This window comes from Protopterus annectens, chromosome 2.part0 (genome assembly GCF_019279795.1).
Source record: "Protopterus annectens isolate FY-2018-M chromosome 2.part0, PAN1.0, whole genome shotgun sequence".
NCBI lineage: Eukaryota > Metazoa > Chordata > Ceratodontiformes > Protopteridae > Protopterus > Protopterus annectens.
The window spans coordinates 232647523-232666273 of NC_056728.1; the positions used below are offsets into that span (position 1 = coordinate 232647523).

At 40.3% G+C, this 18751-nt stretch overlaps 1 protein-coding gene across 1 annotated transcript in view; it reads left to right on the plus strand.

The window, feature by feature from the left end:
• VPS16 (VPS16 core subunit of CORVET and HOPS complexes) overlaps window positions 1-18751 on the plus strand; it is a 1917946-nt gene that overhangs the window by 984989 nt on the left and 914206 nt on the right. The window contains exon 11 of the mRNA XM_044060689.1: window positions 10647-10723. Coding sequence (XP_043916624.1) covers window positions 10647-10723 — 77 coding nt within the window. The remainder of the gene's footprint in view (window positions 1-10646; window positions 10724-18751) is intronic.

Here is an 18751-nt window from a genome sequence, read left to right on the forward strand (position 1 = left end):
CTCTAAACTACTGCACACCACATATGTTGTTTGAAATTACTTACATATGAACAACTAAAAACTTGTACTTTCAGATAAGCATGTTTTGACTATTGCAAAAAAATTTTTTTTTTTTTTTTGCAGGGAGCAAACCTCCCTGAGCCTCTCCCTTCGCATTTACTTTGTTATTCCCACTCTGAAGTTGCTCCACTGCAGAGGAGGGAGCACTTAAAACATATAAATAATATCTTGCTCTTTCTCTGAAACACCATGGTCAAGGAGACAAAAAAAACTGCAAATAGAAGCCCATCCGAATCTCTGCAATATGTGGAAGGCAAAATAAATGTAAATAAACAGTGTATTGAGCAGACATGATTGAGCAAATTAAAAACACTTCACTTGGGTTTTGTTTTCCAAAGAGAATCCTTGCAAATACAAGCTTGTGAAGCTTGGTTTCCTTTCTGCTGCTAACTTGTAAGGCATACACAAGTGTTTAGTCCCAGGTGATATCGTTTTTAACACATGTATTAAAGCTAGGGAAGGTGAAGTATTCTGGATGTCATGGGGGAGTTTGCTTTTTGTTAGCAGGTAATGTGCATGTGTAAGCTGTGAAATGTTCTCAGAATGCTTCAGAGCAGCAACATCATGTACAGCACAAAAGCTGGATCTAGCTCCGTACATGAAAAGTGCCCCGAAGAGCTAATTTAGAAAACAAAATTTGTCCATCTGTAGTTTGTGGCCTTTTTGAAGATGCCTGTCTATGATAGTGAGGCATACCAAAAGTAAGGGTAGAAAACAGCAACTCCCACCTCACCATGTACTGCAGAAAACTTGGTATCAGAAAATACTTTATTTCCAGGACACTGAACCTAGTTGGCAAAACTTTGTCTACATAACTTCTAAATCTTCTTGAAATGCCATATATCTTGCTAGTCAAATGATGGTAATGGTCAGAAAAGACATTCATTTAGCTCTTCAGATGTTGTTGCCAAGTAATGTTACCTTTTTTTTAGAGGCATGTGGGTGGAGAGCTTGAGAATTATGCCAGTTCTGCAATGAAATATAGTTAACCTGGAGGCTGTTTACTTGTTTTTTTTTTGCACCTGAATCAGATATTTAGAAGGTGGTTTGGACCAAAATAAATGCTATGATGAAATATATGTCTGGGCCAGAGTACTTGTTTTGTTTATCACCACCATACTAGCATCACTACAAAATTTATCGCCACTCTACTAGAGTGGATGGGCACTACAACATGTTTAACTGTTTTTAAGTTACCGTAACACCAGTCAGCATATTTTCCTTTAATTTAGTAGTGCTAATAAAAACTGAAATTAATACATTTGCACCACGAACAACATGTTAAGCTGCACAGTAAATACATGTTTTTGTAATATTAAATGTTTGTACTTGCATGCAATTTGGCAAAGTAAAAAAAAAACATTTTTTCTTGTTTAACAAGCTTAAAAAGTAACAAACTTAGTGAAGTTGCAGGCATTAGAACCATGAAGATGAAACATTTGCACTGTGTCTAGAACACACTCCTTATTCCGAAATGTCACTCCTCTCTCACTTTCCATTTCTTTTTTCCAAGTTTTGATAATGATCAGAGAAAAAAATCCCAGACCACCTTCTTCGTAATTAATAGTTATCATATTAAATTTTCCTTCTTGCTTCCTTCTTTACTCAGGTTTTGTTTCAGAAACTAATTTTTTTTCACCTTTCCTGTTAGAAAGTCATTATTTTTTTACTTGATTTACCATTGGGCTTAATTATTTGCAATGCATAAACCTTTGTTTAGAAAAGTGCACGTGTTTGAACTTTTCCATCCACTGGCAAACACATTTTTTGTTTAAACTACCTTGAGGAAATGCTACTTTCACTGCTTTCATTGTTAGGAATTTAATCACACTTTACAATATCGATTTTGTCAAAACCTTCAGACATCCTTAGTGTATAAAGAACTCTGCTGTCCAGATGGAAAGAAAATTCAGGAAGCCTTCAGGCCTCTCATCTGATACTAAATCTGAACAGATTTTGAGTTTCACTCTATATTTTATATAGAGTTCTGTAGCTTTTCTTTTTCTTTTCTTATAGGTTCATAAGGGATACAAGGCCTAAATAATACAGTCTACATGAACTGACTCAAAACCCTGTCACTATACTGTATATCCTACAGACTGCTAACAGATGACCTGTGTCTGGCATACAAGGCATCCTCTAACACAGTGCTGTTGAATTTACTGCACATCAGCAAGTCAGAAGGCCTCAAAAGTAGTTTGGCTTGGGACCTAAAGCTCTTCTGCAACATCAACAGAATGCTTTAGAGGGACAGATATATCTTGCAGAGGATAACACTGCTCAAGAACGCATTCTCCATCTATGAGTAATAGGCAGAGGCAGCTCCTGAATGCTTTATCCCATGCATGAGTCCCATCAAATTATCTCTGGTATGATCCCACTTATTCTTGTTGGGGTAATATATAATTGTCAACCTTGGAATGGGTAAGGCCAATCTAACACCAAAAGGGGTAGGTTAAATTGAGCACCAAAAGGGAAGTTGGCTAGGCTTTAAATGGCCCATAAGGCCAGCTAGCCTAGTACTCACCTGTGAACTTACAGCTTCATAGAAAAGGCATTGTGCAGACCATTACACATCTAGCTAATAATGAGACAGTGTCCATAGGTGAGAATTGAACCATGTACCTTGTGTCTGTGGGGTAAACCCCTTAACTAATATGCCAACCCCAGACATGGCATTAAAGGCAAAGGAAGTCATAGTGCTATTGTACTTGGCATTTATCAGGCCCATAATCGAGTACAGTGCTCCCTTCTGCATGTACCTAACCGGGTACCTACACCAGTTGGAGCAGCCCCAGAGGTTTTCACTAAAAATTACAAACTGTAGGACACATTATTTACTCTGTCTCATATTGTTTATTGAGAGGGGACTTGTGCCTGACCTGCAAGGCATTCTCTGATCCAGCCCTGATGAGTATGTTACATATTTGCAGGAAATATTATACGAAAATTGTGTTCCATGGACTTGAACCTTATTTGTGACTCTAACAGAACTTGCAGGAGAGACAGATTTGTATCCCAGTGGCTACCTTGTCTGTGGAATAAATTTTCCATCTTCATACAACAAAGCCCATCCTTTACTCTGCTAAAAAAGAATTTGGATAAATGGATTGGGACCCATGTATTCACTCCTGAGGTACTGTCCATGTCCCTTATGTACAGAGGCAGTCTGTAAAATGACTTAGGGATCCAACACCCAAAGACCCACTGTGATACAACCCCATCTCGTATGTGGGGAATCAAGATATAATATTGTCATGTCCTGGTGTTATTGGCTAGGCTTGTAAAGGCTCTTGTGCGATTCGCCTAGTAATCACCTATGAACCTATGACATCCAGATTATCTAGTCCCTCCCAGTCTAATACAGTTGTCAAGTAAATATATTACCTGAGACCTCATCAGCACCCTGGCAATAAAGGTTACTTTATGGCCTAACCCCATCCATTGAGTGGAAGGACGAGCTGTCTGTGTCAGTGAGGACCCACAATGGCTTCTACGTACAAATGCATGCTCCTTTATACTTGCTAATGAAAGCTAGCACCAAGCAATGGTTTGTTGAATCAAAAGCCCACTCCCTAGATGTGCACTGCAACTCTGCCTGAGCTGCATTGGAATCTTTGAAAATTCATAGATGTTTACAAGCTGACGACCACAAGGGCCTTTTTAAGCATAGACATGCATCCCAAATCTTTGGAAAGTTCTAATACCCTTGATAAGTGTAAGCATGGGCCTGGGAGATGAACCATTTACTGGTTACCTGTGTCCATTAGAGACATAGGTGCCAAACCAGGGATGAATTTCTGGTTTCCCATCCATTTGTCTAAGTTGCACTTGAATTGGGTTAGGGAGGAACTCTGCTTCACATGGTGGAGGTGTGTCCATATTCATTAAGGATATCCACACCTGCAGGCTAGTTTCTCAGCATAATGCATCCGAGGTTATCCAAGTGCAACTAACTCTGAGCAAAACTGCAATTCAAATTGTAGCTTGCTACAGATCCCCCACCATGCTCCAGGATTCTCACTCCTCTTTTCTTGATGTACTTAAAAATATTAGGGTTCAACCAAACACACTAATAATGGGCGACTTCAACTACACCATCATTAACTGGGAAAACTACTCATGTACCAACTCCTTAGCTCAACGCTTTCTGGAATTCATAAACTCCAATGCCCTGGATCAACTTATCCACAACCCCACAAGGGGCAACAATATCCTAGACCTAGTCATTACCAACATGAGTGACCGGTGTTCCACACCTGAAGTCAACTCCTCGTTGGTCCAATCCGACCATAAGCTAATCACCCTTGATATCCACATCCCACTCCCACCCCCCCATTAAGGAAACCACGGTAAAAAATTTCTCCAAAGCCAACTTCATGCTTTGTAAGACAGAAGTGGTGAACTTCATGACACCCATGCAGATGGACAATACAGTTACAACTGCTGAATCCTACACAAGTGCACTCTGTAAGCATTTACACGAGTGCATGGATTGTGCTATCCTCCAAAAAAAGGAAGCCAATCTGGTGGTCCCCTGCCATAAACAAACTACAACAGAAAGAAGAAACTGTTGCAAAAGAGAGTAAAATCCCATGAGTGGAGGAGCTCCCTGGCCAGCCTCAGTAAGAAGCTGAGTTCCCTTATAAGATCCTCCAAAGCTAGGTATGAAAACAAAATTGCCACTAATTCTAAGGACAACCACAAAGCATTCTATAGCTATGTCAAGAATCTCGATGGCAACACCCAGATCTGCTCTGAGTTACAGCACAAAGGCACGAAAATTACAGAACCAACTGATATTGCCAACATCCTGGCAGATAGGTTCAGTGCTAACTTTACCCCCCCCCCTAAAGAGCCCATATCTATACAGGAAGAATGCAGAGTCCCTGTAATCACAACTACGCAAGTAAAAGCTGCACTCTCTAAAGTCAAAACCACAGCATCCATGGGACCGGGCAACATCCCAGGCTGCATTTTACACGAACTTCAGAACGAACTGGCTCCCCACTTAAGCACCATGTTCAATAATAGCCTCGCATCAGGCTTTGTGCCCACTGAATGGTGCACAGCAACAGTTATCCCACTCCACAAAGGGGAAGCCACCACTGATCCCAGGAACGATTGACCTATTAGCCTGACGAGCCTGGTCTGCAAGGCCATGGAACGTATCATCATGGAACTCATAAACAAAGACATTGGTAACCTCCAAACTCTGGATCCCACCCATTTCGGGTTTGTGAAAGGCAGATCATGCCTCCTGAACCTGATCGACTTCTTTGAGGCAGTCACCAAAGCCGTAGATGAGGGTAAGGTGCTTCACACAGCCTATCTTGACCTCGCCAAGGCTTTCGACACCATCCCCCATTCTGGAATTATAACTAAACTCACTAAACTAGGTATAAATCCCTACGTCACAAGATGGGTTGCCAACTGGCTCACTGATAGAACCCACACTGTAAAAGTTGCAGACTCCAAATCTGACCTCAAAGCAGTGACAAGTGGAGTACCACAGGGTTCCATCCTGGGACCTCTCCTGTTTGGTATCTACTTCTCTGAAGTACAGGCTAACACAGAAGGCCTCTGGCTAATGAAGTTCACAGATGACTGCAAACTAGGAGCCATAGTCAAGTCCCCAAATGATGTGGACATCCTACAGAAGGGCCTCGCTGAGACAGATGCCTGGTGTCAGAGCCATGGCTTCAAGCTCAATGCCAAAAAGTGCAGTGTCATCCCCTTTGGTAAAAACTCTGTACCCATGAACTACCACATAGGCAGCAGTCTACTTAACACCGAATGTGTGATGAGACCTTGGGACCCAGGTGGACAGTAGTCTCTCCTTTGATGGTCACATTGTTACAGTAGTTAGGAAGACCTTCTACGTGGCACACCTCATCGTAAAAGGATTCTCATCCAGAAAGAAAGAGGTCATTGTTCCCTTCTACTCGACACTCATTAGACCCATTATAGAGTGCAACGCCCCTTTTGGAATGTACCTCACAAAACATCTGCAGCAGCTGGAAAGGCCACAGATGTACCTCACAAAGAGGATTACTGGCCTCAAACAAATGCCCTACACTGACCGCCTCAAAAAACTCCCAGCTTTACTCTGTAGCGTATCGCCTACTCTGAGGTGATCTCTGCCTAACATATAAAGCTATGTCAAACCCAGAGCTATTGGACATGCTACACCTAAAGAAATCCCAATCCCTCCACGCTACACACTCTAGGGACCTAAACCTTGTCACCACAATAAACAAGACATGCTGGAGGGATAGATTCCTGTCCCAGAGACTTCCCATACTCTGGAACAGGCTACCCATCTATGTCAAGCAAAGTTCTTCATTAGCACTCTTCAAGAAAATTCTTGATGAGTGGATGGGAAATAGGAAATACACCCCGGGGATCACTTCTGTGTCTCTGCTCGACATTGGCACAGGAAAATAACTTTCTTGGGTGACATAAGCCAGGGAACCTTGTTGGCTAGGCTTATGTAGGCCCTTAGGCCGATAGCCTAGTACCTACCTATGAACCTATGGATGGGGAGCCTGTTCCATAGACTGGGTAGTCTCTGGAGTACATACCTCTCTCTCCAACAGGTCCATTTATATCACAGGCAAGGTTTGTCTTTAGAATGGGTAATTCTGGTGTTGTTTGTTTTGTGGATATGCAGGAGGTCCATCAGAGTGGGGTCTGACAATGCCCTTTATGCCAGTCATAGATTCCCCCCCCCCCCTCAAAAGACTGTAGGAGACAGAATACGGGGATAGTGCCTTGAGGTGGTCTGCATAGGAGATTTTACTTGTGCCCTGTATACTTTTAGTGAGCAACCTTTGTGGAGTTCCAGCTTTTGGATATGCCTGGTTAGGTACATACCAAAGGGGGCATTGTACTCAGTGATAGGTCTGATGAATGCCAAATACAGTGGAACAGTTACTTCCTTGGACTTAGATGCCATATCTTTGTTTATAAGTTGCACAACATAGAATGACATAGGTACATGATGGTCAAAGGCTAGATTACAATCTGTGTGTGTCCCTAAGTCCGTCTGACTACTGGGTCAAATCTAAGGGGTGCGTTGTCCATATGATAGTTACTAGGAATGGATGACTTCACAAAGGATGCTATTATGCATTTCTTGGCATTTAATTTTAGTCCCTGGCTCTAACATCAGTTGTTTGTCTGTGTCAGCCCCTCCTAGAGAACGTGTATCAGTGTGAGATTCCATGACAGCGCCTAATTTGCCTTCATCTGCAAATTAAGAGCTGTCATTGAATCTCACACATATACTAGTCCGAAAGCTCCTTGATGATTTGTGGCCATACTTGCAACACCACCTTCACTTCCCAGTTTTTTTGGCTTAGATTATGATAGGGCTGGCTGAGGAGATTATTAAACTACTAGGTAAGAGATCAAAACCGGCTTCTCGCATCCCCTGTGACTTGGGATGTTTAAAGGTCTTGGTTTTCCTCACAGAGCTATCAGCTGTTTGGCACCAATTTACCTGAAGCTGTGGCTCCATTTTTGGCATTAGTTTTAATTTAGTTACTGTAGTTGCTGAGTTTGGTGCCGATTGCATCCCTGCTTGCACCTTCTGACGCAATGTTTATGATGCAATAGTTTTGTTTATCATGTTATATCAACAGTGATTGTCAGGGCCATTTCTATTGGCGTTGTTTGTTCCAGTGTTTGCTATGCCAATTTTAGGCCCTTCAGTGTACACTAATGCTTATACCAGCTCTGTTACTACTACCACCTGTGGAAATGTCTGTTGTTCAAGTCCATTAAAGGCATTCCTCTCCAAAAGTTCCTACAAGGTAGGCCCAGCCATTATCTGTCCCCTTACCAAGCAGTCCTCTGGTGTAGTATCTTCCGATTCCAGGCTTCCAAGCCTGTAGCAAAAATTCAACATACAGTATCAACAGAGGATCTCAACTGATAATAAGGAATCAATTTGCTTCCTCCCCCAGAAGACCCCAGATTTGGATAGTATTTAGAAATGATTAAGCAGAAGGGAGTTGGCCTTCTGACCCAATCCCATCTCCCCAGAGGAGATTGCAGTTGGCTTTGCATTTTATTCCACCATCCTCCTGGGTGGTCCCACCTGTGGTAGACATCTTAAAGAATGCTGCTAAATTCACATCGGAGCACCTGGACGCAGTTGCTTGTATTCCACAGAATCTTGACCACGGTTTAGCCCACAAAGGGATTGTTTAGTTTGGTCACAGGCTCCCAAACTAGATATCACAATCTGTAAATCAGACATATATAAGACTTCTCCTTTGAGTCCAGTTGTTCATCCACTAGACTGGGAGTGTACGGCAGAGGACTCATTTGGGAAGAGCATAGTCTTGTTTTTCCAGCTCTCCTTTCGAACATTTAACTGTCTCATACATTTGTTATCTTTGTAACAGTATAAAGTTTGAATCAGTCGGTCAGTAAATCTCCCTTTTATTTTTTTTTCCTGAGTATTGTAATCTAAGTACCTTCTTATTTCATGGCTGTTCACAGAGGGCTTAGATTTTGTATGGACAAAATTGTTTTTTTTTTCCAAGAATGACTGACTGGTTGTATCCTTTCCTAGATCTCAATATGGTAAGAAAGTTTCTAACCTTAACTTTCTCCAGACATGTGACAAATTATGTTGAATTCTGTCACAGTAAATATGGAAAGCATCTACCTGCAACTTTCAGAGCTTATTTCACTAGACACCTATCTGCTTCTGCTACCTTTTTCTGTAATGCCAGTGTTGTTGACATTTCTTCAGCTGCAACTTTGACTTTTCTGAACATCTGTGTCAGGCATTATCAGGTGGCCATTGTTTCTAGCTAAAGTTCGTCCTTGGGCTGGTAGCCACCCAGGAGGATTAGCTGAAGACGTTGTCTTAAAGGCTACTGAAGGCTGATCTCCATTTATTAAATACAAAAGTTATGTATCTGACATAATAATAGATCTGTGAGAAACTGTTCCATGTTTGATAATATTCTAACTTCCACCTGCAGAGTGGCTCCTCTGTAGTGCTTTTCTCTTCCCTCTTGTCTTTTTCGTTATTCCTTAATCCCTGTGCTAGTAGAAAAAAAAAAGAATGAGAGATAAGAAAGGGGGGAGGGATTCCAGGCAAACCGGAACATTTTAACTGCTAGGTGGTCTTGATACTTGTGGCATAAGTCCTCTAGTTTACCAAACATTAACCTCCATAATGTTATATAGTAAGTACTTAACATTAGCCGAAAGAAAAAGAAGAAGATTTCTATAAAATGGTTAATGTTTGTGTATATAAAATTCAGCTGTTTTTTGAAGCGCAGAAAGGGACACAAGTCAATTTCCTATTTCTTAGCAAACTAGTATAAATAACTGCAAGACAAAAACATGATGCCAGGGAGCTCTTACTATGGAAGTTGTTCTGTCTACAAAGTTAATATTATATCCCATATATTTATAGAAAAAAATATTTCCATATTTTACACTTATTTTTCCAGCAGGTACACTATCTTATAGCAAAATGTTTAAAAAGTAATAAAATCAAATCTCGTGGAATGCATACAGGTCAGGTAGGTGGAATACTTTGAGGGGCAGTCTTTGTGAGATACATATTGTGTTGTAGTGTAGAGCTAGGGAATGTATTTTGTGACTTGTTGCCTTATCTGTCATCATACAACTTGGTCACTAGTCCTACAGTACAAAATGTTCATAGGTTCATAGGTTCATACTAGGCTATCTGCCCTAGGGCATTTATAAGCCTAGCCAGAGTGTGTGTGGCTTTCACCACCCCTTAGGATGAGAATACTATACCCATTAGTTTGCTGTGCCTCTGTCCAGCAGTGATACAGAGATGATTCCTGGGGTAAACCTACGATCTCCCATCCACTCGTCAAGATTTCTCTTGAACAGAGTCAGTGAGGGGCTCTGCCTCACATGGACTGGGATTCTGTTCCATAGTGTAGGGAGTCTCTGGGTGATGAATCTGTCCCTCCAGCACGTCCTATTTATATCCGTGTTGAGGTTTAAGTCTCTTGCTCTCATGGCTCTGGTGGATTTGGATTTTTTGAGGTGGAGCATGTCCATTAATTCCGGGTTGGACATGGCCTTGTATGTCAGGCACAGATCACCTCTGAGCAGACGGTATGCGACTGAATAGATTTGTACTTGTCTGCCCTAGTGTGCCCCATATCATCTGTTAAACCTTGCTGATCCAGAGTTTGGGAACACAATACAACAGCATGAATTTGCCATAGGTGGGCATTTATTAGAAACTGGCAGAAAGGATACTGAATGTTTGAGTTACCACCATTCTGTGTGCTTATGCCAGTTGCCTGTCTGCTGAAGAAGGTGTTATACTTCTACTGAGTTGTCCTTTTTCTGCTCCAAGAGACATTTGGATGTACTTTTGGCTTGTATTTAAAAAGTTATGGTAACTGAATTCTGGATGTATTTTTTGCATGTATTAAATTTATGATAACTGAACTCTGGGTTATGTTGTATCCTGCTAACAAGTTTCTTAATAGTATTCTTTCTAAGTACTGTGTGTTGTTCTTCGCTACAATTGTGCCACTAACCTGATTATGTTTGTATTCCTTTATTCATAGCTGCTTGTGAGGAGGTTTTTAAGATTGCTTCAATGGCCCCTGGTGCCCTTTTATTGGAAGCATATAAACAGTATGAGGTATGTACTAATCTTATGTACTATTCTGATGTTGTTAACATTACTTAGCTTGTTTTCTCCCAGACGTCTGCTACCTTACTCCTGGAGATTGACCTTTTATGATCATCTGCTCCACAGAAACTTTTTGACTTTTTAGAATGTTGAGGACCAAGAATAATGTTTAATTAATTCAGTGGTTATTAGGGCATTGCCTTTAGAGAGATGAATGGGGCAGGGAGGATTTAGTGTCATTTAGTATGTTCTTCTACATCACCATAGCAGTATTTTTCTCTCTTGCTGCCTGATTCATTGAAAACTTTTAATAACTAGGTAGTTCAGTGCACACAAATTTCAATGTACACCAGAAGTCTGTGGAGGAAGAATACTTGGGGAAAGGACTGAATCCTGCCCCTGGATATCTCGCACAGATTCATCACTACCAGCTGAACTTCCCTTTAACTGAACAGAGGTTGCCCTGCCTGAGTCCTGACTTCATCATAACTGTTCAGGTGAGGTTCAATATAGCAATAAATCATAGCATTTGCTGGGCTCTCAAGCATAGCTGCATCACTTCTGGGCAGATCTTCCATAGTTTACTCATACCTGGGTAAGCCAAGACTCTTCTCTCATCTGTGTTAGTAGTGACATTTGGTGAAACATGCATTCGCTATCACAAAAGTTAGTTTGCTCCCATGTCATTTTCCTCCCTATCTGAAACCATTAGTCACTTTGCTTTGATTTCTGGTTCATTCACTTATAATGAATCATAAATTCTGTATTAAACATCTTTTTTAACAAAAAAAGATCATTTAACACACTGTTGCCATTATTGGGCTTACCTTAAGGATCCAAAGACAAATGCACTAGGTCCACAAAGATTACTTGTAAAACAAACAATAGACCTGGGAAGGCGTACAATAAAGCTCGCAGACAGTCTAATTTTTTTCCTTTAATGTCACAACCAAAGCACAAAAACAAAGCTCTGCATTAACGTTCTGAATTACGTTTTAGTTTGTAAAACTTCATCAGATGTGAGCTGAAAAAAACATAATTAAGTATTTATACCAATCCCAATTAAGACAGAACCTATCACAAAGCATTTTAATACAAATAATTGATGTTTACCTAAAACCTTTAATAATTCCATAAAATATACTTTCTATGACAAAAACCTTTTGACAAAATTCCTCTACTTAAAAAAGCATTCAACATGTAATTTAAAATACAGTTAAAATAATAAATATGTTATCGGAGAATTGATATAGGTTGGGAGGGTGGCCTAATGGTTAAGGTGTTTGTCTTAGAAACACAAGGTCCAGGGTTTGAGTCTCACAAGGGATAATTGGCTAGGCATACAATGGCTCGCGAGGGCAGTTAGCTTAGTACTAACCTATGAACCTATATGGCACTGGAGGGACTACTGGTGGAGGGTTTAATTGACCAAAAAGCATACAGGTACTTAAAGGTGGAAAAACCAAGGATAGCAACTGTATTTGGGATACCCAAAATTCATAAGAATGGGGTAGATCCACCTTTAAGGCCTATTGTGTCAGCTGAAGGATCTAAAACCCTACCTCTAGCTAAATATGTTGATTCAAAACTTAAAATGTCATGGTTAATGAGAAAAAAATAATTTAAGAGATTCTTGGGATTGCTTTAGATGTATAAAACAAGACCTATACAAAGAAGATGTGAATTTCCTTACCATTGATATAATTGACTTATTTTCTAGTATTCCCCATGAAGAAGGACTAGCACTGCTAGAAGAAACAATATTTGAAGACAACATTTTAACCCATAATGAATGTACAGTTATTTTACAACTAGTAGATTTAGTCTTGAAATACAATTTTATTTATTTTAAGGAGGAATATTTTCACCAAATAAAAGGTGTAGCCATGGGTGCAGCCTGTGCACCAACATATGGAAATTTAGTTTTAGCAAAATGGGAGGAAAAGCAGGTATTAAATTCTATACGTAGCCAAAAATGGCTCCTGTATAAAAGATTCTTGGATGACATTTGTATTTTGTGGGTGGCACCCAATGAAGAGATTCCTGACTTCATTAACTTTTTAAATAATACCACAAATTTCTTGAAATTCACACAAAATGTGAAATATGAAAAGGTGCTGTACTTGGATGTAGAGATTTACAAGAGAGAGAGTAAGTTCAACTCTAAGGTGTACAGGAAAAGCACTTATTCAAATTCTTATTTACATTTTAACAGTGCTCACCCTTTGCATCAAAAAGGAAATCTGGTTGGGGGACAATACATAAGATCTTCCAGAATGACATCTAATAATAATGATTTTATAGAAGAAATGAAAATTTTGAATCAGATGTTTAGGACAAGGAACTACCTAGATAGTTTAGTTAAACAAATAGAGAAAGAGGTCCTAGAAGGAAGATTAACAAAATTTAAACCTATTTTAGGCTGTACGGAAGAAAGTACAGGACAAGGTAAAGTAGAAGAGAATTTTAGTAGGGCCTTAGTAATAGAATACAATGCTTGTTCCAGTATAATTAGGGAGATTATTGACAAGGAATGGAATAGATTCATTGCCATTACAGACTTAGATAGAATAACTAAGGAAAGGTTGAAAGTAGTGTACAAAAAGTCTTATACCCTGAAAAATTTGCTAGAAAAGAATTGCATCTCTGACTCTTCAAATAATAAAAGAAGAAATGGAACTTTTAAATGTGGACATTGTTCACAGTGTGCCTACATTGCTAATAAAGAAACTATTCACTTAAAAAATAGGAATATGGTAATAGAAGGGAAATAATTTAACAATTGTGACAATAGTGGTTTAGTTTACTTGGCAAAATGTCAAGCTTGCCAAGCATTCTATGTAGGAAAGACAGAGCATAAATTAAGAAGAAGAATTTATAAGCATGTATACGACATACAAAATAATAAAGAAACTAACCCTGTATACAAACATAAACATGACTGAAGATGCCCACTTTTTGTTCTTTGTATTGGAAAGGATGAAAATGTATAGAAGGGGAGGCTTATGGGAGGAAAAAATTGAGTATAGAGAGCTCTGGTGGCAGGTAACTTTACAGGCTAATAAGTGGCCAGGGTTGAATGATTGTATTTCCATAGCCCCCCTTCTCAAGCTTAAAGCTGCAAAATTATAAGTTACAGTTTAGCAAACAACCTGGATCCTTGAATTATACTTTTTCAAAAGAAATGTGGTTTTATGCATTTGTTCTCTGTATTTTTTAAAATGTTTTAACATAATCCTTTTAAAATGGTTCAAGGAAGCCGTGGTGGTGCAGCGGTAGCATTGTTGCCTCATAGCAAGAGGTTCTTCCATTCGATTCTCGGCTGGAGCGCCTTCTATGTGGAGTCTGCATGTCCTCCCCATGGTCGAGCGGCCTCTGAAAGACATGCGTGAATGGGCATGCCTTCTTTGAAGGTTGGGCGTCAAGCAGGCACCTCGGCACCCATAAAAAAATCTACTGCCAATCATTAGCGGACCAGAGTTCCGCTGTGGCGACCCCTAACCGGGAAAAAGCCAAAAGAAAACAACTTTTAAAATGGTTCAAAACATTATTTAAGGTCTTAATCCATTGCTCATTTATCTTTTATTTCAATAAGAGCAAACCATCATTATTGAATTTAAAAGAAAATGCATTTTATTTATTTATTAAAATGTTCATATTTTTATAGTGTGATTTCATAGGTGACCACAAGATGGTGCAACAAATCAATAGAATGATTTTTCTTTCCTTTATATGGAATAGCTTATATTGCACAATAGCATATGTTTTATATTCCAACATATTTATTATTTTAATTGTATTTTAATATTGAATAACATATTGAATGCTTTTTTAAGTAGAGGAATTTTGTCAAACGTTTTTTGTCATAGAAAGTATATTTTATGGAATTATTAAAGGTTTTGGGTAAACATCAATTATTTGTATTAAAATGCATTGTAATAGGTTATGTCTTAATTGGCATTGGTGTAAATACTTGTTTTTTTTCAGCCCACATCTGATGAAGTTTTACAAACAAAAATGAAATTCAGAACGTTAATGCAGAGCTTTGTTTTTGTGCTTTGGTTGTGACATTAAAGGAAGAGAATTCAACTGTCTGCGAGCTTTATTGTACGCCTTCCCAAGTCTATTGTTTGTTTTACAACTTACCTTAAGGATAATGTCTTCATCCCTGTCAAAATACATTAGTAAAGCCATTTGTAGACAGGATTTTCCCAAATAGTTTTACTTAATTGCTTTTTTTTCTCATCCCTGGGTGCCTGTCACAATTTTGATAACTTTGACTTCTGCCAACAGTTTAGTAAGCCTAGAAAGCTTAAGAGGGGTGCCTATCATGCGATTAACAGCAATATGACTAGAAAGTTTAAGAGGGGTGCCTATCTTGTGATTAACAGCAGTTTCATTAAGTGCTGAGCAATCAAAAAAAGTAGATGTAATAACTTTCAGCAACAGTGGAGCTTTCTTTTTTCATAGGTTCATAGGTGTGTACTAGGCTAATGGCCCTGGAGCCTTTACAAACCTAACCCATAGAAGTGCCCTGGCATTGTGCAGCCCAACGTTAGTTCCCAGTGCCTCTATCAAGTAGAGCCAGTGGAGTGATCCCTGGGGAGAACTTTCTATTTCCCATCCACTCATCTAGATTTTTCTTGAAGTGGGCCAGTGAGGTGCTCTGCTTGACATGTATGGGAAGTCTATTCCAGAGCATGGGCACTCTCTGGGTTATGAACCTGTCCCTCCAGCATGTTCTGTTGATTGTGATAATGAGGTTGAGGTCTATAGAGTGTGTGGTGTGTTGGGATTGGAATTTCTTTAGATGTAGCATTTCTAACATAGCTGGATTAGCCATTGGCTTTGTAAGTCAAGCAGAGATTGCCTCTTAGTAGACGATATGAGACAGAGAATAGCTGGAGTTTTTTTTAGTCTGTCCGTGTAGGACATGTGGTTAAGGCCTAGGATCCTCTTCGCTGGGTACTTTTGTGGCCTTTCCAGCTGTTTTATGTGTCTAGTGAGGTACATGCCAAATGGGGCATTATACTCAATGATTGGCCTAATGAGGGAAGAGTAGAGAGAGATGAAGACCTCTTTCTTCCTGGATGCAAAACCCTTGGTAATGAGATGTGCCACATAGAAGGACTTTCATGACCACAGTGGCAATGTGGTGGTCGAAGGTGAGGTTGCTGTCTACCTGTGTCCCCAGATCTCTTGTAATGCCTTCAGTGTTCAATGGGCTCCCATCGATGTGGTAATTAGTGGGAAATGAGTTTTTCCCAAAGGGGATGATGACGCATTTTTTGGCGTTAAGCTTAAGGCCATAGTTTTGACACCAGTCATTGGTCTCAGTGAGGCCTTTCTGTAGGATGCATACATCACTTGGGGAGTTAATAATGGCTCCCAGCTTGAAGTCGTCTGCACACTTGATCAGCCAGAGTCCCTCCGTGTTGACCTGGACTTCTGAGAATTAGATGCCAAACAGGAGAGGACCCAGGACCGATACCTGTGGGACTTCACTCGTGTCTGGTTGGCAGTCTGACTTGGAGTCTGCTACTTGCACACTGTGGGTTCTATCTGTGAGCCAATTTGCAACCCACCTAGTGATATAGGGGTTGAAGCCTAGCTTGGTGAGTTTATCAATAATTCTTGAGTGAAGAATGGTATCAAAGTCCTTGGCCAAATTGAGGTAGGCTGTATGAACTGCCTTACCCTCATCCACAGCTCTGGTGATTGACTCAAAGAAGTAAACCAGGTTGAGCAGGCATGATCTACCTTTCACAAAACCAAATTGCTTGGGATCTAGAGTTTAGACATTCCTTATATCTGTGTTAATTAGGTCCATGATCATTCACTCCATAGCCTTACATATCAGACTTTCCAGGCTAATGAGGCGATAATTCCCAGGGTCTGTAGTCGCTCCCCCTTTATGGAGAGGGATGACTGTAGCAGTGTGCCATTCAGTAGGGACAAACCCTGAGATGAGTCTGTAATTGAACAGGGCACACAGATGTGGTGCAAGTTCATTTTGTAGTTCATGTAGAACACATCCAGGAATTTTGTCGGATGCCATGGAAGCTGTATTCTTGGCCTTGGACAATGCAGCTTTAACCTGTGCTGCAGTAATGCTTGGTCTCTGGCATTCCTCCGGTATTGTGATTGGTTCTTTGGGGGGGGGTATAGTTGGTACTGAATCTGTCGGTCAGTATGTTGGCAGTATCTGTTGGCTCAGTGTAGGAGGTACCCTTGTGAAGTAACTCAGAGCAAACCTGAGTATTGCCGTGGAGATTCTTGATATAACCATAGAAAGCAATGTGGTTGTTTTTCGTGTCTGCCAAAATTCTGCCTTTATAGCTAGCTTTAGAGGTTTGGATGAGGGATCTCAACTTTTTGTTGAGGCTAATATCAGAGTTTTTCCAGTCTAGGGACTTCACCTTTTTTCTGCAACAGTTTCTTCTTTCTGTTGTAGAATTTATTAATGGCAGGGGACCACCAGATTGGCTTTCTTTTTTTGGAAGAGAGCGTCTTGGTTCTGTTGGAGAGCGTCTTGGTTCTGTTGGGTATGGCTAGTTCCATGCATTTATGTACGTGTTTGCATTGGTGTATGATTCGGCAGTCATGCATCTATTTTCCATTGACATGGGTGCTGTGAAGTTAGCTACCTCTGTTTTTAGGAACCCAAAGTCAGCTTTGGAGAAGTTTTTCATGGGAGTTACCTTTGCGGGGGGTGTGGGTGAGATGTGGATTTCCATGGTGATTAGTCTGTGGTCGGATCTAACCAGGGAGGAATTAACTGTTGGTGTAGAGCAACGTTTGCCCATGTTAGTAATAACCAGGTCAGGGATGTTGCTTCCTCTCGTGGGGATAAGAATGAACTGGTCCAGGGCATTGGAATTGATGAATTCCAGGAAGTGTTGCGCCAGTGTATTGGTGCCTGAGTAGTTTTCCCAGTTGATGGAGGGGTAGTTGAAGTCAATTAGTATGAGAGTGTTGGGTTAGACCCTAATAGTTTCCAGGGTACTTAGGAACGTAGAGTGAGAGTCTTGGGACATGGTTGGGGACCTATTGCAGACTACAACCTGAATCACTGTCTTATCTGCTGTTGTATGACCTCAGAGTAGGTATATTTAAGTTTGGGGGTTGGGTTGTGTTCCCCCACATGGGTAGTGCAAAGGCGGTGGGGCTTGCCTCCCTGCAAAAAGGGTTACTGCCAAGGTTCAGTGAAAATTGTTTCATTTCTTTTTCGATTGATTGGCAGTTGATGAAAGAGTTGTTGATTCAGTGGCATACATCTACTCGAGGTTAATAGCTTTGCAATGATTGTTAAGAAAAAAGTTGTGTAAACTGGAGAAGTTATGTAAATATCTACGTAAAAGGAGAAATTGGCATACAGAAATATCTGTAAACTTAGTTTGAGTGGAGGATATACCTGAGGGAGGGCATGTGAAGGACTGATTCAATTTTGGGAGGGGGTGCTTCAGGTGCATTTACATAAGGATAAATATAGGTATCTTTGTTTGCTGTCCAAGTCTGCCACCAGTGATTCAAGATGGTCAGATAGAGATATTTCCACAAATAGTTTCTCCTTCCACGTAAGTTACTGTGGATAGTTTTATGTTTGTTAGTTACCTGGGTAAGTGAGCTGGCCAAAGTCTCTTTTCAGCCATGACCCCAACCAACAGGGCATAAAGTAAAAGTAGTGTATGCAGTTAATTTATTCATGAGGCAAACACAAAACCGAGCAAAGAGAGAAGCAAGAAATAGTAATACAAAGGCTCCATGTTAGGACTTTACAGAGTAGTTTACAGTGATACACATATATTGCAAGTCCATTGGTTCGCAGACAAGAGTCATTAAAAGTTAAAGGGTTGAGTTCCAGAAGCTTTTAAAGAAAAATGTTCCCAGGCCTGTCAGCTCTCTTCTAGGGCCATAACTGTGGGGAAGGGGAAAACTGGCTCCATATTTAAAACACACTTGGGTCACCTTGGAGCGGTTAAAACAAAACTGTTATTAAAACAAGTAAAATAAGCCAAAAGAACTGTTTGCACAGAA